Here is a 25,918-nt window from a genome sequence, read left to right on the forward strand (position 1 = left end):
GCCACCTGCCCTGGCCGGTGGCTACTAAGGACCTAGCGCTGGGGGTCACCACCCAGCTGTGGGGCAGGGGAGGTGAGGCTGCCCTGCTGCCAACCTGACTCAAACCCTGGGCTCCCCAAGGAAGGTAGGACGTGAACCCGACCCCTACGGTCTGGCCCTGCGCGGCAGTGTGGTCCCGAAGGCCATTGCCCTCTGATGGGGAGGGCTGGCCAGGGCTGGCTGATGCCATGAGGATGCTGAGCAAATCTCAGCCAGGCTCGACCCCCACCCAGCACACCTGCGGAGCTGTGCTCTGTCACCTTCAGCTTTAACGTGTGGCACACTTGGTCTCTTGATAGGGGTTGGGGGAATAGGAATGTCACAGCCCCGGGGGGTGACAACATGGAACACACCAGCATGTGAATTCTGGAGCCAGACCGCCTGGGCTCAAGAGTTAGCGCTGCCTCTTTCTGGTTATGAGACCCTGGGCAATTAACCTCATTTACTTAATGAAAACTATTTTATTGTCATAATAATATGTGGATTTCAATGTGCAGTAGAGAAATATAACCAGCACATCAATTCCCATCGCAAATATTACGGGTAGGACAAAGCTAACCTGAGTCTTTAAAGCATTTTTTAATGCAAGTGGATTTAAAGTAAATAACAAGGCAGGTCCCAGCTGAGAAGCTAGTTCATAAGTGATGGAAGCTGGAGAACGCCAGGTTGTAAGGTCTCGCCGGCTTGGTTGTGTTTTGGGCTTTTGCTGGAGACTTGGGACTCTCCAGAGGGTTTGCAGCAGGTGGAGCTGCAGGGACTAGCCGGTGAGAGTGTCGGCAGCAGTGGATGCTGCTGTGCCCCGTGAACAGGTCCTCCTTCTCTGGCGTCTGATCCCCGCGTCCTGCCTGGGCTGCAGATGTCATTTAGGAAGTAGCACGGCAGGGACCCACCTGTGGCTGTGGTAAGTGGTGGCTGAAATGAAGCCGTGGTTGCTGGTGGATGGGTACCAGAGCGGGGCTGTCATGGTGGGCAAAGGCATCGGGAGCCGGGAGAGGGTCGTGGAGGGGCTGGTGGGTGCACCAGTGGGGGCTGGGGCTCTGCATGTTAGCAGAGCCTCAAAGGGGGTTGAGGGGACTCCACTGCCTGGGGGAGGGCCCAGCTGGGCAGAATGCTGATAGGTCTTCAGAGGTCTTGTTTGCAGAGAAACAGGGATCTCTGAGGCCTGGGGACAGGGACAGGCAGCTGTGGAAGGATGCACAGAGATGCGCAAGGCACCCAGGCCACCAGGTCAAGGCCACCAGAGTCTTGGTGAGGATTTAGGAAGTGCTCGGCCAAGGTGAGGACACAGGAGCTGGCCTCTCTGCCTTCTGGGGGGACTCTGGAAGTTACAGCTCCCCTCCAGTGAGGACCCCTGCCTGCTGGACCCAGGTCCTGGCTCCCAGCTGCCACCATCCCGGCTGGAGGGCCAGGATTAGGACTTACCTTCAGGGGCTAGAGATTCAGAAAGCAACAACGTCTTAAATAATTATATTTTTGTTTCTGATTTGGCCACACCCAAGCGCATGGAGTTCCCGCGCCGGGGGTCAGACCCGAGCTGCAGCTGTGACCTAAGCCGCAGCTGTAGCAATGCTGGGTCCCTAACCCACTGTGCCGGGCTGGGGACTCAACCTGTGTCCCAGTGCTCCCAAGACACCACGGATCCCATTGTGCCACAGCGGGAACTCCTAAATATTTATAATTTTTAATGGGTACAGTTAAACTTTTTTTTATCATGGGCGTACTCTTCTTACCTTTTTATTGTGGCAAAATAGACATAACATAAAATTTACCATTTTAACCATTTTTAAGTGTCTGATTCAGTGGGTTAAGTACTTTCACCGTGTAGAACAATCATCACCGCGGTCCATTCCCAGACCTTCATCCCAAAAAGAAACTGTACCCATTGAATAAGAACCCTCGCTCTCCACGCCCAAGCCTCCATAACCTCTATGCTACTCTCTGTCTCTACAAATCTCTTCGTTTGCTTTTTGTGTTTTGTTTTGTTTTGTTTTTTCGGTCTTTTTATTTAGGGCCGCACCCTCGGCACACAGAAGTTCCCAGGCTAGGGGCCTAATCGGAGCTGTAGACACCTGCCTACACCACAGCCACAGCAATGCGGGATCCAAGCCTCGTCTGTGACCTATACCACAGCTCACGGCAATGCCGGATCCTTAACCCACTGATCAAGGCCAGGGATCGAACCCACAACCTCATGGTTCCTCGTCAGATTCATTTCTGCTGCCCCACGATGGGAACTCCACAAATTTCTTTTCTGATGGGAATGCATGCATCTAGTATAAACGCACGGAGCAGGAAAAACTCCCTGAACCCTAGTTCCCTTCACAGAAGAACTATTTTTTTTTTTTTTTTTTTTTTTTTTTTTTTTTTTGCTATTTCTTGGGCCGCTCCCGTGGCATATGGAGGGTCCCAGGCTAGGGGTCTAATCGGAGCTGTAGCCGCCGGCCTACGCCAGAGCCTCAGCAACACAGGATCCGAGCCGCGTCTGCAACCTACACCACAGCTCACGGCAACGCTGGATCGTTAACCCACTGAGCAAGGGCAGGGACCGAACCCACAACCTCATGGTTCCTAGTCGGATTTGTTAACCACTGCACCACGACGGGAACTCCAGAAGAACTATTTTTATCAACTTCTTGTTTGTTCTTCCAGAGGTTTCTCAAGCATGTGTAATATACATGTGTATATGTATTTGGATTTATACAGGAAGGGGACACAGTGTTTTATGCCTCTTCCTTTTTATTAAATAGTATATCTGCAATGAAAAAAATTTAGTATATCACAATATTCACATATCTTCCATTATATAATGGCCACAGAGTTGCCTTGTTTTTTTGTTTTTTGGGTTTTTTTTTCTTTTTAAGGCCACACCCATGGCATATGGAGGTTCCCAGGCTAGGGGTCAAATCAGAGCTGTAGCTGCCAGCCTACACCACAGGCACAGCAATGCAGGATCTGAGCCGCATCTGGGACCTACACCACAGCTCATGGCAACGCCAGATCCTTAACCCACTGAGCAAAGTCAGGGATCAAACCCATACCCTCATGGATACTAGTCAGATTTGTTATTGCTGAGCCACAACGGGAACTCCCTGCCTTGTTCTTTTAATGGCTACATAATATTCCATTGGAAAGGTGAATTATACCATATCTAACATATCCTTTACTGATAGAAATGCTTCACTTTTGGAGTTCCTGTCGTAGTGCAGTGGTTAACGAATCCGACTAGGAACCATAAGGTTGCAGGTTCGATCCCTGGCCTTGCTCAGTGGGTTAAAGATCCAGCATTGCCTTGAGCTGTGGTATAGGTCGCAGACGCTGCTCAGATCCTGCATTGCTGTGGCTCTGGCGCAGGCCAGGGAGGCTAGGCTCCAATTAGACCCCTAGCCTGGGAACCTCCATATGCCGTGGGAGCAGCCCTAGAAAAGGCAAAAAGACAAAAAAAAAAGAAAAAAAGAAATGCTTCACTTTTCAACATGCTACATTTATCTGTTGTCGATGAGGCCTACACTTTGTGGAAAAAAACACAAGAGCACCTCGTTAGTAAGAAGAACAAATTAAACAGAATGAAATGCCCTTTCATACCAATCAGACCAGCACAAATTCAGAAGTCAGGTGACATCAAGAGTGAATCGGGATGTGGAAGAACTGGAACCCTCAGACACGGCCGATAGGAACGGAAATAGTCATAACCACACATGGAGAGCCGCTTAGCAATATCGGGTCATGCTAAGGATACACAGGCCCTGCAGCCCAGCCATTTCCTATCCGAGAAGTTGCAAAGGAACTCTCCCATGTGGGCCAGGGCACAGGACATCCACAGCAAAGTGTGGGAATCAACCTAAATGTCTAACGATAGGACAGAGGAGAAACAAATTGTAATATAGTCACAGGATGGAATATTATACAGCAAGGAAAACAAATAAATTATAGCTACATGCTTCAGCAGGAATCAATCTCACAAATAATGGGAAGTGAAAAAATAAGTTGGATAAGGATGTACACGGTAGGATACCATTTATATAAAGTTTTAAAATGTGCAAGACAATATCATATACTGATTCCGGATGCATGCATATTTAGTCACACAAAAATGAATGGTGCATAGAGTCGTAATTGTCAAATTCAAGACAGTGACTTTCTCTAGAGAGCATGAATGGGATGGAGGAGGAATAGTGACAGATTTCAAATGCATATGGAGTTTTTTTAAATTGTGAAATATATGTGACACACAATTTGCTGTTTTAATCATTTTTAGTCAAGTGTACCATTCAGTGACATTAATTACATTCACAGTATCGTACAACTATTTCTGAAGTGAAATTTCATCACACCAAGCACACACTCTGTGTCATTAAGCGCCCTGTTCTCCTCACCCCAGACCCTGGTAGCCTCTAATCTACTTTGTGTCTCTCTAAATTTGCCTCTTCTAGATAGTTCCTATAAGGGAAGTCACACCACATTTATGCTCTTGTGTCTGTCTTATTTCACTTAACATGTCTTCACAGGTTTCAGCACAGAGCAGCACTTCATCCCTTTTCAGGGCTGAATAATATCCCATCGAGTGGATACAGCACCTTTTGTTTCCCCAGTCATCTGTTGATGGACAGGTGAGTTGTTTCCCTTTTGGCTGTTGTGAATAATGCTGCAGTAAACATTGGTGTACACATAGCTGAGTCCCTGCTTCCAGTTCTTTTGGGTTCACACCTAGGAGTGGAATTGATGGGTCATAGGGTAATTCTGTGTTTAGCTTTTTGATACACTGGTCAAGTTTGTTTTTAGGCTGGCTGGTGGGTATGGCCAGTCCTTACATGATACTCTAGGCCTTTTCTGTTTGACTGAAATATTTTATTAATGTAAAGAGTAGAATGAGGATGGGAGTTTCTGTCGTGGCACCATGGGAACGAACTCGACTAGGATCCATGAGGAGGCAGGTTCGATCCCTGGCCTCACTCAGTGGATTAAAGATCTGGTGTTGTTGCCATGAGCTGTAGTATAGAGTGCAGCAGCGGCTCAGATCCAGTGGAGCTGTGGCTGTGGTATAAGCCAGCAGCTGCAGCTCCAACTGAACCCTTGGCCTGGAAACTTCCATAGGCCATGTGTGTGGCGCTCAAAACACCAAAAAAAAAAGGTTGGGTGAATTAAAATTGCCAGCCACCATTTGCATCGGTAGCATCTTCTGAAGTGAATCCTAATTCAAAGCTCTTTGAGGGACATTTGTGGCTGCCAGCTCTCAGTTTCACAACTGCCCGGTAGACCACCTGCCCCGGGGAGCTCATTCTAACCCATTCATCATGCTGCCATGTTCACCCCACACCAGAAGACACTTGAACAAGATCCTGGGCTCCAGCAGCCCCCGGCCTCTTGGGGTGGGGGCGGGGGGCACTGCCTCCTCCTCGGTCCCTTAAACCTCAGGCCATACCCCCCTGTCCTCCTGCAGGTTATTTCTGGAGCTTCCCCTGAGGATTCGGTGCTATCCCTCCGCGGCACCTGACCTCTGGCCCGAGGTGGCCTGATCCGGGGCTAAGCCCCTCCTGGCAGGTGAGCCTCTCACTTCGGCCTCTTTCCAACCCCACAGCCCGGGCCACTCAGACTTTGGCTTTATGTGAAGAGAGACAGAGCCATGGTCCCTCCCTGCAACCCCTGGGCGTGAGTCCCGCGTGGGCCTCGTGTGACCTTGGGCCAGGTCCTCCCTCGCTAGGCCTCTGAAAGGGGGAGGTGAAGGGCTCACCGGCCTGTGGTCTGCACACCAGTGGACCCGTGTCCCAGGAGGGAAAGGAATCCAGCAGCTCTTTGAGCCATTGAGGCCGTGGTGACAGCTCTGAGATCCCTGACAGCTGCGCAGTAACATCCTTGGCTAAGTGTTAACTTCGTCCCACAGGTAGGCCCAGGGCTAAGAAATGTACTGTGACAGGAGAATGTGTTTAGGAAATGTGCAAACCAAATGACCAGGAAGAGCTGCGCTTTTCATATCGCTTCATACAGCCAGTGTACCTCGCAGCAGCCCCAGGCAACGCAGCCCACGCGGCCCTCGGCTTGCTTGTGTCCACTTGCCACGCACTTCCTGGGCCGAGGCCCTGGGGTGGGCCAGGGAAGAGCAGGGGACAGTCAGAGCGGATGGCGCCCCTGTCCCTTCCTGATCTGCCCTCCGTCCTCTGGAAGCTAAAGAAGGATGGAGCTTTGTTCATCACCAGGCCCCCTGCATTCCGCAGCCTGGCACCTATCACGGGGTAGGAGCTCAATACATGTTGGTTCAAGTGTGGTTCTTAAGAAATGAAAGGACCAGAGCCCTGGAAGTGCCCTCTCCATCAGACAGCAAGTGTTTGGAATTCCTCCAGCAGCCCCTCCTTGGGGTTGAAATTTCCTGTTAATACAGACAAGTTTCTATCAGCACCGCAGGCCAAAAGCTCTTCCCAGCGATCCAGGAAGGGGGGAAACTGGGGTACATGTTAGGCCAGGGCCAGGGGGCCCTTCCTCCCAGGGCACAAGGACACTAGCCAGAGAGGCCAGCCAAGGGCAGGGGGAAGGTCATTTCCTGTAAGTGCCTGTCACCTTCAGGAAGGACAGGCTTTAAGGGGTCGCACTCAGCCAGGAAAGAAGTCATCATAGGAGATCCCCTCGCGGCTCGGTGGAAATGAGTCTGATTAGCATCCATGAGGAGGCAGGTTGGATCTCTGGCCTCGCTCAGTGGGTTAGGATCTGGTGTTGCGTTACCCTGAGCTGTGGTGTAGGTCGCAGACGCGACTCAGCTCCCGCGTTACTGTGGCTGTGGTGTAGGCCGGCGTCTGCAACTCGGATTCAACCCCTAGCCTGGGAACCTTCATATGCTGCAGGTGCGGCCCTAAAAAGACAAAAAAGAAGAAGTCATTGTAATGCCCAATGTGGGGTGTTTCAGACTCCCTGGTGGGACTCTGCCAAAGCATTCTAGAAATTCCAACCAACCCTCCCCCAAGTATTACACACCGAACAGCAAAACAGGTGAGAATATTAAACTGTTTGCACCTTCTAATCCAGTGATTCTCATAAAAAGATCTGTCTATAAAAATAGTCCAGGGATGCTTGTTAAGATGCCCCCTGAGTCTTCACACACACATATCTGAGTTGGTGGGTGTGAGGTGGGGGCCTGGAATCTGCATTATTAACGGGCATCCCAGTGACAGAGGTGTCTGGACCACCTTTGGAGGAACCCGCTTCCACCTGGACAGGGCCTTTGTGTGCCTCGAGGAGAGGGAGGCGCCCAGAAGCCTGTTGGGAGAAGCCGGTGGGGAAGGATCAAGAGTACAGGGTGCCTGAGGGCTGTGACTTTGCCACTTGACTTTGCCAAGGACAAGTCCAGCTGCCCAGCTGCCCGCCCCAGCGTGGGGAACGGAAGGCAACATGATGGATGGGGCCTGGACCCGTCCAGCTGTTTAAAGATGCCCACACACACCAGCCGGTGCCCTGGCCTTGGCAGGGACGTTCACTTCTCAGTGCCCTTTACCCAGTGTCATCTGGTCCCTGCTACAGACCGGAAGAGGCAGCCAACTGCATTTCACCAGTGGAGAAACTGAGGCCGGCACAGGGCGACCGGCGATGCTTTGCACCGAGAGTGACAATTCATTGAGCCAGGCGCCTTATGCATCTACACGCCTTCATTTCTCATGGGGCCGCTCCCGTCTCACAGGTGACACTGAGGGCCTGAGCTAAGCGACTTGCCCCAAATCAGACACTGTCGGGGGAGGGAGACACTGGCTTGTGAGTCCATCTGCCTAACTCTCCTGTCCTTACTCTTTCCAGAAACTAGACACCAGTCCAGACAACACCAATTCTGCCCCCTCCAGGGGGTCCTACCCCATCTCAGCCAGGCTCATGGCTGGGTGAACTCAGACCTCAGAGTGGCTCTCGACTCTGTCACATGCCAGAGGTTGGCCCCACCTACGCCACGTGTTGCTCCCGCAGGCATCCTGGTTTCCTGACTGGGTGCTTTGGACCCTCCCCAGAGCTGGGGACTGATCCTCCAGAAAGCCAGACCCCCTGATGATCAAGAAGCCAGGAGGAAGGGGTCAGTCCCCCTCTGTCCCCACTCCCAGTGAACACAAGAGTAGAGCCTTGACGTCAGAAGGGCAGAGGGTCAGGGGTCAGGGGTCAGGACATCCAGGCTCTCACTCCCAGTCGCTTGACCTCCTGAAGGCTCAGCGTCCCCATCTGTAAGTCGCTGACAACCCTCTCCTGCTCCCCCAGTGAATGAATTACAACATGATGGCTCAGTGTCAGTATCTGAATACCCTGTGTCATTACATAATCACTGTGTGATGCAGCCACCTCTGGCACAGAAGTCACTCTGTGCCTATTTAAGGACTAATCCCCCTAAGCATTCCCGGAAATGCTGTGTTAGGCTTCCAGGCTCTTCTGTCCCCCGCTCGGCCTTTGATTCTTGGCCTTTGACTCTTGGCAGACTGAATTTCTCTCCCCCCAGGACCCCAGATTGTCCTTAGGGAGGCCTGATCCTTCCCACTGCAACCCCTGGGACTCTTGGCTCCCTCCCCCTCCCTTTCCTCTTCCTCCTCAATTTGGGCTGTGTCCCCCTCCAAGACGCTGCGGGAAGACCTCGGGGGAGCAAGGTTGTACCAGCTCTGCTCTGCAGGGGTGGGGGCCATGGAGGCCGCCAAGAAATCAGGACACCTGGGTTCGAACCCCAGCTCTGCCACCAACCAGCAGTTCCCCGGGCAAGTCGCTGTGTCTGAGATTTAATTCTGCACCTGCAAAGTGGGACTATTGTACCCTGCCTACAGCATGGGGCGATTCGAGGAATCAGTGAGACGACAGCCACGCGGGCCCCTGACAGAGTAAGCCGTGGTTTTCAAGGCTGGGTGTGGCCGTCACCACCCAGTGGAGAACTTGCCTCAAAATAACCTGCGGATCGTCATCACGAGTGTCCCCAGGGAGTCCCATCTCCCAAGGGCAGGGTGAAGGGAAAGCCGACACAGGTGAGCACTCCTCGCCGGCCATGCTCTTTGCCAGACGCGGCCTCCCTATGACACTGTGAGGGTGGAACTAGCCCCATTTCACAGATGAGGTAACTGAGGTTTGGAGAGAGCTAACCATGTGCCAAAATGACGCCGAGGGCGAGGCCTCCTCTGCCTTCTCTCTGCTCCCCACCTCCACAGGGGTCATGGGCGAGGGGGACACGGGCTTGGGGCCCCTCATTCAGGTTCCTGGAAGGGACCCAGCCAAGAAGATAAGCATTTCAGCGGAAACTGGAGAGTCAGCAGGATTCCAGCTATGCCCAGGTGTTTCTGGGGGACACACCTGTATAGGGAACAGCCATTCCCCATGGAGCTATGTTCCCAGAAAGCAGGACAGCAGCCAGGGCTGGGCTGGCTGGGGTTTGTTTGGTTTTCGGACCATGTGGGAAGCCTGAGCCGAGGGCCCGCCACGCCCAGGCCCAGCCGCTCCACCTCTGCCTCTTTCCTCACACCCCCCCCCCGGGGGGGGGGGGGGAAGGCCCAGGTCCTGCCCACCCCCATCCTCTCCTGCCCAGGGCTCGTGGTCAAGGTCCTCACTCACCCTGTCCCCGTGGGGGGGCAGGAGGGGCCTGGGTCCCTCCACCTACTCACTGACCCAGTGAGAGACTGGGTCTTGGTGAGAGAGTGTCTGTGTGTGTGACCTGAGAGGAAGTGGGGACAGACTGTGCCAGTCGTGACCTTGGACAGCTAAGGATGTACATGCAGCACTAGCGTGTGAGCATCCTGTCCCTGCACCCCTGGGAGTGTAGCTCTGTGTCCTGCTAGATGGGGGGGGGGTTGCCCTGGAGTCCCCTGATCACTTTTTGGGTGTGTTTGTATGTCCTGTTTCGTGTGCTGGGAACATGGGTGCCCTGAGTCCCCCGACCACCTGGACAAGTGTTGTTTGTGTGTCCTGTGAGGGATGTGTGCGTATTGGGGGGTCACGGCGCCACGCTAGCCTCAGCCAACTCCGTATGCGCACGTGTGTCCTGCACGCGTGAGCAGTGGGCTCTTCCCCCCAGTTCTGCACACGTCTCTCTGTGCGCTTGCCGTGTCCTTGCACACTGGCGTGTGTCCTATGAGAGTGAGCGGAGCCCAGAAAGTGCGGGCACACGCGGGAACGTGCGGGCGTGCGTCCGGCGGGTCCCTGCTCGGCTCCCGCCGGTCCCGCCGTGCGTGAGTAGAAGGCGCCCTGGGCCTTGCCCGCCGAGTGTGCGCGCGCGGGGTCCCGGGCCCGCGTGCGCGCCGGTGTGAGTGCGAGTGAGTGCGGCGCCGCTCGGCTCGCTCCGCTCTGCACCGCCCGCGCCGCCCGCACACTCGCACTGCTCGGCGGCCGCCGGTGACGCGGGCTGGGCCCGCCCCCTGCCTGCCGGCCCCTGGCACTCACTCGCGCCGGCCGCCGCCGAACAGGCAGCAGCGGCGTCAGGGCCGTCCGGGGGCGCCGCCGGCAATGCCCGCAGCCCTAGCCGAGCCCCGCCGGGCCTGCTGAGCCGCCCCCGGGCCGGGGCCGCGCCGGGTCGGTTCGGGCCGCGCCCAGGCGGGGCCGCGCTGCCTGCATGACCCTCCGGCGGCGCGGGGAGAAGGCGACCATCAGCATCCAGGAGCATATGGCCATCGACGTGTGCCCCGGCCCCATCCGGCCCATCAAGCAGATCTCCGACTACTTCCCCCGCTTCCCGCGGGGCCTGCCCCCGGACGCCGGGCTCCGCGCCGCTGCACCTCCAGACGCCCCCGCGCGCCCGGCCGCGGCCAGCGCGGGTCGCCGCAGCCCCTCCGACGGCGCCCGCGACGACGACGAGGATGTCGACCAGCTCTTCGGAGCCTATGGCGCCAGCCCCGGCCCCAGCCCCGGCCCCAGCCCTGCGCGGCCGCCCGCCAAACCGCCCGAGGACGAGCCGGACGCCGACGGCTACGAGTCCGACGACTGCAGTAAGTTTCCCACCCGCCGGCTTCTCGCCCCCACCTCGGCGCAGCGGCTTGCGCTGGCGACCTCGCCCGCCCTCGGTCCCGCTGCGGTCTCGGATCCCCCGGCACACCCCCTGCCGGGTGGCAGCCCCTGGCTGCGCGGTGCGCTCGCTCTCCGAGCGCCCGGCACTCACAGCCCTGACCCCTCCCCCGAGCGGATCGGAGAGGTAGGAAGTTTGGGGGCGCCCCCTGGGGGTGTCCCATTTCCGGGGTCGGGCTCCCCAGATCCCCTCTTGGCCCGCTGGCCGGGAGCCCCGGCGCGGGCGGCAGCTTTTGTTCCCGGGCAGGGCGGAGCTGGGGAGACACCAGTTGCTGCCGGCCGCGCGGTCGCTCCCCGCCCCGGAGCCCGCGGCGGACCAGCCCCGCGGCCGAGGGTAGGGCTGGGCGGGCGGTGGAGGGCGCCGGGGGCCAGGGCCAAGCGGCCTCCCAGGTGGGCCCGGCGGCGGCCGCAGAGCGCGGCGGCTTGGCTGGCGCGCGGGCCGAGGACCGGGGGACCGCGGGGCCGCCTGTCCTTTGGAAAATCCTTGGCGGTTCCGACTCCCGCGTCCACGGAGCCCGCCGCTGCGCTCGACCCGGCCGCCGACCTTCGTCCACCTGTTACACCAGCTTCCCCGGCCAGGAAGGGCCCCCTCACCCCAGCCCGCGCCTCCTCCTCCTGGGCTGAGCCCCGAGCCCCAGAGAGTAGGCAGGCGGTCTCCGGGGCCGAGGCCCGGCCGGCTGGAGCTCCTGGCACCTTTCTGGGTTCTGAGGGTGCTCGGTGTGCCCGCGCTGGGACCAGAGGGGAAACCGGGAACCAAGAGGTCGCCACCCTGGGCGGGATGGATTTGCGCGGGGTGGGGGTGGGGATGGGGGTGCTCGCCCGGCCCCCGGCCCGGCTACAACCCCAGCCTCTTCACTCTCTGAGCTGGAAAACGGCGTCAGACGCCAGCCCTGCCTGAAATGTGGACCTTTCCGGACAGGGGTCGCTCGAAGTCTCCCCCGAGCCGGGCCCGCCCGATCGCATCACCCGGTGTAGCGCAGCGCAGCGCGGGTGACCGCCCCTGGCTTGAGCGCCCACATGGGCCTCAAGCCAGGGGGTCCGGAGTTGCCTCCAGCATAAAATGTGCCTCTGGAAGCTGCCGGTGGGGGTTACCAGCACCACTGCGGAAGAGGGGGGGGGCAGACCTCTCATCACCCTACCTAGGGAGGCCCAGGAGCAGCGAGTGGGAGGCGGCCTATCGCACCCGTGGGTACAACCCCGCCTGTGCTGGGAAGCTGCCTGCTCTGCCTTTCTCTGGCCTGGGCCACAGCCCTCTGGCCAGAACCTGGCATGTTGAGGCCCTGCCCCTGGGCGTGGGGATGGAGAGCAGCCCTCTCCCTCCACTTTGCTGCCAGCCTGGGGAAACTGGGTCGGGAGAGTTTATTGCCCTCCTGGCTGTGCCCTGGATCTTCCCCATCCTGGCTCCTGGTACCCTGGGCAAGGTGCACCCCTTTCTTGCTGTGCCTCTAGGTGGGCCCTGAGACCCAGGTCACCCCTTTGCCTGCCCTGAATCTACAGCCACCTGCAGAAGAAGGGGTGGGGAACTTGATCCCATTTCCAGTGTCTTTCCTGCTATGCCAAGGGAGCAAGTGAGCAGGGCAGGGCTTCTCCCCGAGCTTCAGGCCAGCCTAGCGTCACCCAGGGCCCTCTCATGTCATCAGGCTAAGAGGTGAGAAGTCTGGCTGTTTCTTTGGGTTGTCCCTGAACCCACAAGCAAGGAGGGAAGCAGAAAGTGCCAAGCCCAAGCCGCTGCCCCACGCCCAGGCCATCAGTTCAGCGGTCCTTCACAGAGCACAGTCCTGGCAGCAGGGAGGGAACAGGGCTGCGGTTTCCAGACCCTCACTGTCCTAGCAGCGGACAGATGCACTTGGGGTCAGCATACAAGGCAGCCTGGACCGTGGGCTGGCCACACCCAGGTCACCAGGGCACTCTGCTGAAAAGAACGTGTGGCCGAGCCAGGGCCTCATCCGCTTCAAGGGGCAGCCACCCTGGGCTTAGATCCCATTCGTGGCTAAACAAACATCCCAGGGAAATCTTGGCTGCTGCTCACGGGGGGACCAGGCTCTAGGATGGAACCGCTCCCAGCTCAGTACCCCCAGGCTGCACCCCCTTCTCAGCTCTGACAACCAGATCCCTGCAATGAGCCTAAATGATTCAAGCCAGATGGTTCATTACGGCTTTAGCCAGGGTTATGCTATTTGCTGCCCTAATTATTGGATTATCTCTGTTCTAACAAAAAGAAATTAGGACGGTTGCTCTGTCGTCCAAGGCCAAGAGTGAAGTGCTGTTTATTTCTTGGGCCTTTTCTTCCTTCTCTTTAAAGCCCATCCTTTATTAAGGCACCTCAAGGCACAAGCACAACATTGACAGGCTCCAAACTGATCTAATAGAGGAGCGATGACGGAGACGAGACACTGAACGCCAGAGTCAGAAGGGCCCCCCCCCCGGGCCCTCCCCTCCCCGTGGTCCAGAGCACGGCCTGGCTAAGTGGACTCGCCTGCTCGCTGCCCTCCCCCTGGGTCCTATGCCCCACCCTCCACACATGCTGCTCCCCTGCCTGAGATGCTCTCCCACCCAGTCTCACCCGTGGAAGACTCACCAGTCTGTTCTTCAAAGCTGTGGATGCTTTGGGTTGTAACCACAGAGAAGGCAGAGTGCCTTGACAGTGAGGACGGGCGAGGCCGTGCAGCCCCGAGGCAGATTCATGTAGGGGCTCAGCAGCAGCAGCGGTGGTGATGGTTCTGCCTGTCTTTCCACTGCCCAGGGGTGCTCTCTTTCTCGTAGGCAGCCCTCCCTCGTGGTCCAGGGTGCCTGTTGCCAGAGCAGGTGCCACAGGTGCAGGAAGATCCTAGATTTGAGAAGGATCCGTTTTCTCTCCCACGTCTCAGTTTCAAAGCCACAAAACGTCCCCCAGAAATCCCTCTCCTCTGTCTCGTTGGCCAGAATGGCATCTCATGCCCCTGCACGATTCACCCTGGGCTGGGTCAGGACCCATGATGCCCACGGAGGCCTGAAGCAAGGATGGCGCAGAGGAGTCGGGGTTAGGCCTGCCCAGAGGGCCCTCAGCAAGAATACTGTCCCTGTCCCCCACTGGCCGAGAGCCCCTTTCCTTGGAGCCCCGTCATAGACTACCCGGACCAGATTTCTCCGCAGTCAGCCTCTTGAGACCAAGGAGGTGTCAGATGCTGGGTATGAAGGTTCTAGAAGGCCTGAGACACCGATTTCTGACCTCAGGGAGTTCATGGAACCTGAGACACAGAGAAGCGAGAACAGGGAGTCAGGAGCCCAGATGAGACACCCGGCTTGCACAGAGTTCCCCCACGGGGAGGGGCTCTGAGGCTGGGAGGAGGGAGGACGCAGGCGGGCAGAGTGGAGGAAGGAAGCGTCAGGTGGCTGGAGCAAGGGGGAAAGACTGCCGATGAGGCCCAAGCGGTCATATCACAAAAGGCCTTGAAGGCCCCACCAAGGAGGTTGAACTGAGCCCCAGAGGCAGTGGAAAACCTGCGAACAAGTTAAAGCAGGGGAATGAAGGGTTTATAACTGTCCTGACCCTCTGCCTCGGAGCTCCTGGGAAGCTGGGCTGTGTGATGTGTGGTCCATCCCTCTTGGTACCTCCCCCAGGGGCTGGTCAGTGCCTCGGGTTCCCCAACTTGAAATGCTTTCAGCTCAGGCTTGGTCATTTTCTATGGTTCTTGCCACATCTTTTTTAAAAATGATTTGAGAGGCTGACATCTTTCTGAAAAAAAAAAAAAAAAAAATAGGGCCGATTTCCTATTCCCAAGGGTGAGGAAAGTCCAGGTGCAAACCAAGGTCAAAACGACGCTGACAGCCTCCTTCAGCCGAGCAAAGGGATGTTCTGCTTTAGAGGAACCGACAGGGGCTGGAGCTTGATTGTCTCTGAATTAGCCCCATTAAAGCTCTATAATTATCAACAAGCCGGTGGCAACTCTCAAAGGCCCAGTGGTGCCCAACCCTCATTGTTTATCCAAGGATGTCCACTTTAGGCGGGACATGTGATTTGAGTGACTCGAGGGCAGGACCCTGTGGCTCACACAGACCAGCACCTTCACCTGCCCTTAGGGCCCACCTCACCTGCACCCAGGGTGGTTTCAACTCAGTGGCCCCCTCCAGGGCAGCAGCCCCCTCGCTGCTCCCTGCGCCGCAAGAGCGATTCTGCTTTTCTCTCTTCTGGTTCTCCGCTGCATCCTCTTGAGCTTTCAGCTAAGCAACGTGGCAGCCAAAAAATGGGAGGAAGCCACTGGGCTTTACCATGGGAACCATCAGGATGGAAGGGAAGAGGGATTCTGTGTCCAGCTCTGCTGTGCCACCCCGACCAGATCACCTCCCCTCTCTGAGCCTTCTTTCTCCAAATAGGAAATAAAGACTCTCTCTGAGAGAGCTCTATCACCGGGAAGTCTCTCAAAATGGTGACCGAGCTTCTATTTATAAACTGTTACTTCTTATGAAACTTGCATTAGAGATGAAAGAAATTCATCAATCCCATCCTGGGGCGGTACTGGGCTTGCCAGTTCCTTCTGGGAAGTGATAACAGGTGTAGGTCTCACTGAGTAGCCGTCGGGCAGACGACTGTAGAGCAGGTGGAAGGGCCCCTCGCCCTGCCTGGAGCTGGGTTTTCGAGTGGGGACTCAGGCTGCTGGCTTGTCCTTCTGTGGGATTGGGAACCAGGCAGAAATCGTGGACTGTGTTTTTTATTTATTTATTTTACTTTTTTTTTTTTTCTCCCTGTCTTTCTAGGCCCACACTGGCGGCATATGGAGGTTCCCAGGCCAGGGGTCGAATCGAAGCTACAGCTGCCGACCTACACCACAGCCACAGCCACAGATCCCAGCCGCATCTGTGACCTACACCACAGCTCACGGCAACGCCAGATCCTTCTGAGGGAGGCCAGGGATCGAACCCACATCCTCATGGATGCTAGTCGGGTTTGTTACTGCTGAGCCACGGCGGGATTCCAGTGGACTGTGTTTTTTAACATAGACGATCACCCCATATCTCTGCTCCCGGGAGCAGCTGGAGAACGAGTTGGTTTGGATTAGACCGGCCATGGGGATAGAACATCTGCTTTTTGCTGGTGTCACAGGCGTGGCCGAGGCATGGTCCCTGCCCTCAGGAAGCTCATATCTGGGGCGAACAAGCCATAGGCTAGGCCTGAAGGGAACAGAGACTGATTTACTGTCTAGCAAAGCCAAGAGCTTTGCAGAGTGTCATTACTAAAGCCTGAGCCCGGAGACCCTTGGGCCCGTGGCTGTTAGTGGTTACAGGTGCGGCTATAGAAAGCCCGCTCACTGCACCCTCAGCTGCCCACCTGCAGAGGGGGGCTAGGGTGTCACAGCAAAAGGCAGGTACAGATGGACGAAAGCACGCACACACTCCACTCGGGAGAAAGAACTTTAGACTCCCCTGGAGGCCCACTGACTTTTAGTTTAGACGCAATATTAACAGGTATTCTCACCTGCTTCTGTAGCGGAAACAGGAGGGTGGGTGGGTGGGTTGTGCCGTCAGAGGCAAGGACTCTAACAGGACTTGCAAGCTGACAGCAAAGGAGGAAGCAGGGAAACATGCAGAAAAGCCTCAAAAAGAGTGGCCACTGGGATCCCTGGGTGGAAGAGTCATCTCACCCGCCCCTCTGGGCCAGGGCTCTGACACCCAGCACCGGAAAGTAGTCACAACAATGACTCAGGCTGTTCAGAGACGCCTAAGTGACCGTTTGTGTATTCTGCTCACAAAGGCTGGGAGGGGAATGATCCAGTTTGGAATGAGTTCATTCCAGAAGGTGTCTCAGAGGGGCAAGTACAGTTATCTAGAAAAATCACCTAAATGGATCTGTTCCTTCTATAATTATCTAGCGAGCACTTTCTATACCCCAGGCACGCTGCTAAAGCACAGTGCTGTGAGGTGGATATTGTTGTGTCTCCATTTTGCAGATGAGGAGACTGAGGCACGAGGAGACTAGATAAGCTGTCTCAAGGTCACACAGCCAGGAAATGCAGACCCGGGATTTGAACCCATGGTCAGACGTCAGAGGGCGGATCTCTAACCCTACATGTGCCGCCTCCTAGGTTGGCCTGTGGTTGGAACACCCCTTCTCCCAGCCTCACTGTGCACTGGCCTAAGCCCTGCTCATCTTTCATGGCTCGGGTGAAGCGTCACTTCCTCCAGGAAGCCTTCCCTGATGGCCCCAGGCCACATCCAGACCAGGCATCCCCCTTGGGCCCCTCATCGATCCTGACCCACCAGACTTTGTTGTGGCAAATCCCTCTCATCTGTCCCTCCCATTAAGCCGTGCTTTCCTTGGGGCAGGAACCCTGCCTTATTGATATCGTCATTCCTAGGGTCTGGCTTATTGTAAACACTTGGTAGAGAATGAATGAATAAATGCATGCATGAGGTGCCAGTTGACCAATGTGGCAGCCTGCAAGCAGGACCTAGGCTTCTAAACACATTCTGTGAATGTGCATCGCAAGGTCAGAGACTTGCCCCCAGGGTCTGCCCCCCGCAACCCCCGCCTGCCTTCATGCTGGGAGCCGCGCAGGCAGCATCGAGGGCCACAGCTGCTGTGAGTGATCGCGCCCAGGGCAGCAGCTGCATCCATTCACGGCCCACAACCTCGCCCCACCCTTGGGAGTTACTCCCTGCCTTTCAGAGGCTGAGGGTTGCAGCATGAGGGCCCAGCTGGCGCCTCGCAGCCTCCCCAGGGCTGCCCGGGGCCAGAGAGACCGGGGAGCCGAAGCCCCCAGTGCTGCTGAGGGGTGGTGAGCGGACCAGCCAGTCCAGGGCCTGCAGCCCCGCGGAGCTCTGCCTTCTCACAATCCTGTGACCGCTAGCAGATGGGGGGACTGAGGCCTGGAGCCCAGGCTGGACCAGCCACAGGCCGCGAGGCACGGCACAGGGCTCAGGGGCCCGCCGCCTGGGTTGGACTCTGGGCCGCCACTCACGGTATCTGGGGGTGACGGGCCTAACCCCCCTGAGTCTCAGCTCCCTCCCCGGCTTGGGGGGGTTGGCGTGCAGAAGGGCCTCCGTCGGTGGCAGTCGGCGTGGGCACCGCGGCCTCTCGTCTGACAGCACAGGGGTCGGGGACCAGGCGGCCCCTGCGTGACCCGAGCCCTCCTTGTCCGCAGCCGCCCTGGGCACGCTGGACTTCAGCCTGCTCTACGACCAGGAGAACAACGCCCTCCACTGCACCATCAGCAAGGCCAAGGTAGGCCCCGCCGCCCGCACCCAGGGCGCGTCTGTGCCGTGGGCACAGGGCCGGGAGCCTTCTCAGCCACGTCATCTCAGCTGAGAAGCCCTGAGCGGCCAGGCGTCTGGGCAAAGAGTAAAACAGAGACGCCGGAGAGGGGGAGCCAGGGGTAGGGGGTTGAGGGGACAGAGGCCCCCTGAGCTGGGGAGCTGGGGAGCTGGAGAGGGAGGGAAGGGAAGGCGGGGGGTGACCGGCCTGTGCTGCAGGCCCAGGGGGCGGGTGGGCCTCGGATGCCTCAGCCTGAGGTTCTCAGCACCCGGGCCTCTGGACGCCCCAGCAGTGGCTGGCGTGACCTCTGGCTCCAACGGCCCTGCTCACACCGGCCCCCCTCGCTCTCTGGGTGGGTGAGGGGTGTCTGTAAACCCCCCGTGGCCTGGCCCCAGCTGACACCTGTCAGCTCTGTGTTCTCAGCCATCCTGTTCCCTTCGTCCCCCCACCGCATCGCTCCCTCTGGGAGGAAGGTGCCCAAGCTGATGTTCTCCCGCAAGGTAAGGGCGGCCCTGCGGCCTGGAGAACCTCCCCGCAGAGCTGGGGAAGGGCCTGGGCCTGGGGCAGAGCAAGGAGCTTCCGGCCGAGCCGCCCGGGCCCAGCCCCCACCCCAAGCTGCCCCCCCAACCCTGCCAGCTTCTCTGCCCCTCTTCCCACCCTCTCATGGCCCTGCCCACCCAGAGGGGCAGGCTGCCCGGTTCTGCCTGCCTGGGCCCACTCGGCCTGGGCTCCCATGGCTGACTGCCCTGGCAGGGCTGAGCAGTGGCCCCGGTGGGCCTGAGCCATCCCCGCCCTGCCCTCTCCTTGGGTGCTGCTCAGGCTGGGATGCAGGGCACGCTTGCCTTCCCGCCAGGGGCTCCACACCTGCTCTCTATGCCAAGCTGGGAATCTGATAATACCCAGCTGCGCTGAGGTGGGGGCAGGCCGCGGGCCCTGGGCAGACCCCTTCCCCTCTCCCTGCACCGAGCTGTGTAGAGGTTATCCAGGCCCGGGGGCTGGGAGTGGGCACTGGCTGTCAGGCCACTCTGGCCAGAGCCATCCCTTCTCCTCCCCACCCAGACCCCAGCACCCCCCCTACCCCGTGCCGTGTGCCTCGCTCTCCCTACCTGGGCTCCAGAGAGGCTGTGTGAGTGTACGTGTACTTGGCGGGGGTGTATATGTCCCCCCAGGATTGCATCAGTCATGGCATCAGAGGTGGGGACGGGAGGACCGTGAGCCATGGCGACTCCCCCATTGTCCAGTTCATTGGCGCTTAGAGGCAGTTCTGCAGCAGTGGGGGGGGCGGGCATGGGCGGGGCTTGGGTGTGGGGAGGGGGGAGCCCCAGGGAGTGGGAAGGCTGAGGCTGATGGGCCGGGAGTTGCGGGGGTTCTCTGTCCAGCCTTCCTTCTAGGTGGTCAGAGCAGCCTCAGTTTGCTCATCGGTAAAACGGGGTTCATCATCCCCCCTGGGCCTGCCCGCCCCCCCAGTGGTGTTGTTGTGGGCATTAAGTGCTTTGTTCCTGATGCTGTCCTGGAGGAGACGCCCCCTCCCCTCCCCTCCCCCACACACGTGTACACACACACACACGCACGCACGCACGCACGCACTGGTTGCATCCGCAGCAGAACTGGGAGAACTGAGCACCACCAGTCCTGGGAGGCTCCACTCTCGAGGGAAAGGGTCAGAGGCGGGATGAGAGGCATACGCTCCGATGGGCCAGCCTCATCCCGAACCAGCCCCATGGGGCAGAGCAAAGCTCAGACACCCCACCTCCGCCCTCGGCCTCTTCTCTGGCACCTTCCAAGCGGCCTGGGATGTAGGGAAGGGGAGCAGATGTGCCGCCGGCCAGGCCTCGCGCCAGCATTGCCTCAGCTCCTACAGCCACCCCAGGATGTGGGAACTAGAGGCTCAGGAGACACATGCACTCATCCACTCCCACAGCAAAGCGGGAGCCGAGACCTGACCAGCCTGGCTCTGAAACCTGCGTGCCCCTTCCCACTAGCGGGAAATCAGAAGCCCCCACCTCAGATCTCACCCCCACCCGAGGGCTCCTCCAAACCAAGGCGGGATGGCTCCCCGCTTGCAGTTCACCTTTGAATGGTGTCGTGGGGCTGCCGGCTCTGCCCCCCACATGCCACAGCTGCCCCCCTGCATCCCCGTGCACCATCCAGGAAAAAAGTAGCTTTCAGAAACAAGAACGGGCAGGAGGTCAGCTAAGCCCCTGTCTGTTCATGATGCCAAGGGCTCCCTGGCTGGGCACACCTGGCTGGTTGTTGGAAGTGCATGAGGGGTGCCATCTTGTGGAGGGACCCTCCGTGGTTGCCCAGTGTGTGTGGCCTCCGGGAACACAGGGTGGCTGGGGGCTGTGGCAAAGCCAGAGAGGGACTGAGCCTGGTGTCCAGGACAGGGGACGTTTCTCCCTGGCCACGGAGGGAAGCGTGTGGATGAGTGGACGGCGGGTCCCAAGGACTTGGGGTCGGTGAGGGAAGTCGTGGTGTTCGAGGAGCAGGGGGAAGGGAATCGGGGAGTAGGAAGGGCCTGACCACAGCGGGTTAACGAGGGCCTCGTTCAGGGAAAGGCGAGTCACCTGGCCTCCGGGATAAGGGGAAGAGAAAGGCTGATGGCAGGTGCCCCATGTCCCCTGCCCAGGGCCAAGTGCTGGGGGAGGGGAGAGTCCCCCAGCATCCGCCGTACTGGCTCCCCCATCCTGGGGGTGGGGCAAGGTTGCTTCTACGCAGAGGGTCATGAGCGGACCCAGCCCAGAGGCCCTGGGAGCAGGGAGGCCTGCCGACCCAGCTTCCCAGAGGCCCTGGCCGCTCTGGGTCCCCAGCCCCCTAATTCCACCCTTTGCCGTTCTCCTCTGCTCAGGGCCTGAAGCCGATGGACCACAACGGGCTGGCGGACCCCTACGTCAAGCTGCACCTCCTGCCCGGAGCCAGTAAGGTGAGGGGGGCCCACCCTGGGCCTGCTGATCGGCTCTACCCGCCCACCGTGACTGGGGCCCAGGCTGGGCTTGGGGCATCCAGGGAGGCCCACAGCCCCCACACCCACTCAGAGCCCAAGCAAGCAGATGGGTTCATTCGCCCTCCACCCAGAGCACCCAGTCAGCCCCAAGCCGCATCCTCTAGGCCTCCCAGGACCATCTGCCCGCCAAGCTGGGGAGATTCCCCCAGAGAATTTCCAGGCCAGCGTTTTGTTAAGAAACATCCCCAACTGATGGTTAATGCTATGTGTAAACAAAAGGTTCTGTGGCTAGAGAGCATTGGGAAACATTGCTAAACAGGTTTCTTTTTTTTTTTAGCTTTTTTTTTTTTTTTTTTTAGCTTTTTAGGGCTGCACCTGCAGCCTATGGAGGTTGCCAGGCTAGGGGACAAATTGGAGCTACAGCTGCTGGCCTCTGCCACAGCCACAGCCACGCCAGATGGGAGCAGCATCTGCGACCTCCACCATAGCTCATGGCAACGCTGGATCCTTAACCCACTGAGCAAGGCCAGGGATCAAACCCGAATCCTCATGGATGCTAGTCAGGTCCATTAACCACTGAGCCACAATGGGAACTCCCTAAACAGGTTTCTTTACTGCAGGACTTAGCAGAGCCTTTAATTCCTTGATAGGCCCTCTGTGATTTCCACCAGGGGGATGAAGATCTGCCTCCACCCAGATTATCTGACGACAGGACCCTTGTTCCTGTACCAGGTGACTTGACAGGCAGACCAGCCCAACGGGTGCATCTATGAAAGGAGATGGGGGAAAAAATTTTTTTTTAATTCGCTCTTGAGCCAAAGCATCAGGTTGGCCATTAGCCCCAGAAGCTCAGAGCTTGATTAGACTTCCTTTCATAGTCTTACAGTTCAGTGTAGGTTTATTTGCAATTTCCTGGGAAAGACGGTCACATCATCTTTTCAGAATCGGGTCCTTCCCTGGCCCTGGGACCCACCGACGTCTCAGGGCTGAGTCAGGCAGAGGCCATGCGGGGTGGGGGGCGGGCCCGGAGTCCAGCAGCTTTGTTTCTGAGTAGAGACCTGGGTGGAGGCAGAGGGATGTGAGATGCAGGACACCAGAGCCTGAGCAGCAGAGCCTGGTGGCTGGTGTTCTTGTCCTGGCCTCTTTCTCCAAAGCCAGGGCTGGGAACTTCCTTCGAGGCCCTCGAGACACCTGAAAGAGAGGAAGAATCACCAGTGGGGACAATTGCCCACCAACTGGGCGGTCCCGCCCCCTAGTGGCCACATGGGGCTGAGTAGCCACAGGCTGCTGGGACCTGAGTTAACTTTGGGGCTTACAGCCCTGGATGAGGCTCCCGCTGGTCAGGGGCGGAGGGGTGGGGGCGGCTCAGGAGGGGCAGTTTCTCCCTCGGTAGGGATGGCGGGGCAGCGGAGGAACCTTCGGTGGCCCCGCCTGCACCAGTGGAGAGCGGGCTTTCCACTCCAGGCCTCTGTGTCCTCAGGCTGCTGGGCGACCCCTAGGGAGGTGAGAGCTGGCCCCATGTGACCAGGGGAAGGTGCCCAACTCGGGAGCTCTGTGATTGTGCCTCTCTAGACTCCTGGGACCTCAGGTCGCTGTACCTGGCTGCCAAGATTCAGGGACCCCACAAGGGGTTGATTTACTGCATGGGGCAGCATTTTATAGAGCACAGTCTCCTTGGAAAGAAGGCTCCCGAAAACAAGGCTGAGAGAAAGGTGGTGTTAGGCCCTTTGTACAGCGGGGAGCCTGACCCCTCAGAGAGGGTACATAACCTGCTGGGCACCAAGGAGCGTATGTGAGTGGTGGGGCTGAGATTTGAACCCAGGGCTGTCTGACACAAAGCCTGGACCAGTCTGTGGCAGACCTCGGAGAGAATTGGACGCTGAGCTTAGCGTGTAAAGGGGGCAAGACAAGCAAGGAGTCTCAGAACCAAGCCCTCTGGAAGCACCAAGGAAGGAGGGGGGGCAGCCCCCAGGCATCCTCCGCAGAGGGGTGCATTCCAGGCAGGGAACAGCCTGAGCAAAGGCAAGGAGGCTGCAGGAGAGTCCAGCCCCATAGCTGGGCTTCCAACAGCCCAGATCCCACCTCCTACAGACACCCTCCCCCACCCTCCACGCACACACGCACACGCGCACACATACACACATCTGCACACACACCGAAGAAGCAGGGTCCTCCTATTGTAGTTTCCTAGGCCTGTGCTAACAAATGACCACCGACTTCATGGGTTAAGACGCCACAGACGGCTCACCTTCCACTTCTGCAGAGTGCGCGTGCCACGCGTGAAAATCCACTGTCAGCAGGGCTGCATGCTTTCCGGAGGCTCTGGGGGAGAGGCTCCTCTCCAGCTTCAAGAGGCACCCCCCCCCCTTGGCTGGCGGCCCCTTCCTCCGTCTTCAGAGCAGTGCTGCCTCCTCTCTGACTTTCCTAGTCACCTCTCTGACTCTCCTGCCTCCCTCTTCCGCTTTTAAGGACCCCAGGGTGACACGGCCGGATCATCTGGCCGTTTTGAAGTCAGCTGAGCAGCAGCCTTAGTCCCCCTTTGCTGGGGAAGGTGGCGTGTGCAGAGGTCCCCAGGGGATTGGGAGAGGCTGTGCTTGGGGCCGTTCAAGGGTCCACCCTTCTCCTTGATACTCAGGGGATCCTTTGTGCTCTTCCAGGCAAATAAGCTCAGAACAAAAACTCTTCGAAACACTCTGAACCCCACGTGGAACGAGACGCTCACCTACTACGGGATCACGGACGAAGACATGATCCGAAAGACCCTGCGGTGGGTGGGCCCCGCGGCCGGCCGGCTCCCCCAGCGCCCCCGCCGCGCACAGCCTCGCCCCCCCACCCCCGTCCCCCCACCGCTTGCAAATCCCTGCTGCCTCGGGAAGCCAACTGAGAGTCCCCTTGCCCTCCAGGATCTCCGTGTGTGACGAGGACAAATTTCGCCACAACGAGTTCATCGGGGAGACGCGGGTGCCCCTGAAGAAGCTCAAGCCCAACCACACCAAGACGTTCAGCATCTGCCTGGAGAAGCAGCTGCCGGTGAGTGCGCCGCGGGCGCCCTCCAGCCGCGGGCTCCGCTGGGGTCCAGGGGCCACCCTGCCGGGGGTGCAGGACCGGGAGCACGAGGCCTGGGCGGGAGACGACCAAACGTGAGATAAACACCCAGAAGACACCTTGTGAGTCCGGCAGGGCTCGGGGCCGCAGAGGAAAGCGCGAGAGGGCTGTCAGGCGGGATGGGTGCTCTGGGAGGCTCACCCAGCGAACAGGGGACATTCCCAGCAGAGGGACCAGCAGGTGCAGAGCCTTGTGTGGAAAAGCGCACGGCCTGCGGGAGGCACAGGCAAGAGGCCGGCTGAGCGGGGCGAGAGAGTAGCGGGGGGTGCGGGGTGAGTGCAGAGGGTGGGCGCGGGGAGGACTCCGGCCTCTGCCCTGAGGGTGCTGGGCAGGGGCTGAGGCATCTGAGGACTTTTGAAGAGGCTCCTCAGAATGGGAGGGAGTGGAGGCCAAGGGCGGGGAGACCAGCGGGTGGAGGCAGGAGCAGGACTCAGGCCTGGGGGGCAGCACCTGGAGGATGAAGGGTCCTTAACTAGGATGTGGAGGAGCCACTAGGGGATGCTCGGAGCTCAACGGGAATGTGTTAGGCTTGAGGTGCCTGAGAGATAGCCAGAGAAGATGGAAGATAACGCTTTCCTAGAAATTGCCCTTGTTTGAAAATGATGACAGGAGTTCCTGTCATGGTGCAGTGGTTAACGAATCTGACTAGGAACCATGAGGTTGCGGGTTCGATCCCTGGCCTTGCTCCGTGGGTTAAGGATCCGGTGTTGCGTGAGCTGTGGTGTAGGTCCAAGACTCGGCTTGGATCCTGCATTGCTGTGACTCTGGTGTAGGCCAGCAGCTACAGCTCCGATTCGACTCCTAGCCTGGGAGCCTCGTATGCTGCCAGAGGGGCCCTAGAAAAGGCAAGACAGACAAACAAACAAAAGAAAATGATGTCAAAACCGATTCTGCCCCCTCGCTGTCTGTGGCCGCTGAGACCCCTGCTCAGCCCGCACCCCCGCTCCCCCAGGCCCACCTGGCTGGGAGGGGTTGGCCAGGAGGTCCTCAGAAACCTGGGCCTTCCAGACTGCATGGTGTTCAGGCCACGGTCCCCTCCCCAGGACTTCTCCCGCATGCCCCGAGGCCTGGGCAAGGGGAAGGCTTGAGAGGACAGAGCCCAGCAGGGGTCCCCCAAGTGCCTGTATCCCAGCAGGGCCTGGGCCCTGGGACATATGCTCAGCACAGCCTGTCCTGGTCCAGTCCTCCCTCCCAGCATCCCAGCTCTGTCTTTTTTTGCATAACTTGATCAAATTGTATTTTCTCATCACACTCTCTCCTCCTTGTAGACATTTGCGTGGTAGAGGGAACCTTTTCAATTTTATTCTTACTCCCTACTCACACGTGACCCGGGTTGTCCGGATGATCTAATGATCTATGTCACTTATAAAAAGCGACATCAACTCCTGCTGGAGTTGTGTTCCTGAATTTTGATCCCTGATGTAAACAAACACCTGTGCGTGGGAGAGCGTGGAACTCACGTGTGAGCACGTGTTTCATGCCAGGGGTGAGGTGAGAGGGTGCAGGCTTGTGCACAGGATGTGCCCAGGGCCTGGCCAAGCCTTGCTTGAATTTAGTAGGAGCTCTTTGGTCCTGGTCCGGAACCCACAGTGACAAGGGTGCCTTTTGGGATATCT

General features: G+C 58.3%; 1 protein-coding gene and 1 long non-coding RNA gene across 3 annotated transcripts in view; both read left to right on the forward strand.

Annotated features, from left to right (window-relative positions):
* LOC110256071 lies at window positions 830-6,737 on the forward strand. Its single transcript, XR_002337298.1, has 3 exons — window positions 830-940; window positions 4,545-4,646; window positions 5,477-6,737. It is a non-coding gene; the product is annotated as an uncharacterized LOC110256071 (long non-coding RNA).
* Window positions 10,394-25,918, forward strand: part of DOC2B (double C2 domain beta) — a 28,854-nt gene continuing 13,329 nt past the window's right edge. The window contains exons 1-5 of one of the 2 annotated variants that reach the window (XM_021067535.1): window positions 10,394-10,949; window positions 18,144-18,223; window positions 21,102-21,176; window positions 23,855-23,964; window positions 24,101-24,227. In XM_021067535.1, the coding sequence (XP_020923194.1) occupies window positions 10,577-10,949; window positions 18,144-18,223; window positions 21,102-21,176; window positions 23,855-23,964; window positions 24,101-24,227 (765 nt within the window). In that variant the 5' untranslated portion in view covers window positions 10,394-10,576. Of the gene's footprint in view, window positions 10,950-18,143; window positions 18,224-18,461; window positions 18,754-21,101; window positions 21,177-23,854; window positions 23,965-24,100; window positions 24,228-25,918 lie in introns of those variants that run through there. The other variant, XM_021067536.1, reaches the window with a different exon arrangement.

The sequence above is a fragment of the Sus scrofa genome, chromosome 12 (genome assembly GCF_000003025.6).
Source record: "Sus scrofa isolate TJ Tabasco breed Duroc chromosome 12, Sscrofa11.1, whole genome shotgun sequence".
Taxonomy (NCBI): Eukaryota; Metazoa; Chordata; class Mammalia; order Artiodactyla; family Suidae; genus Sus; species Sus scrofa.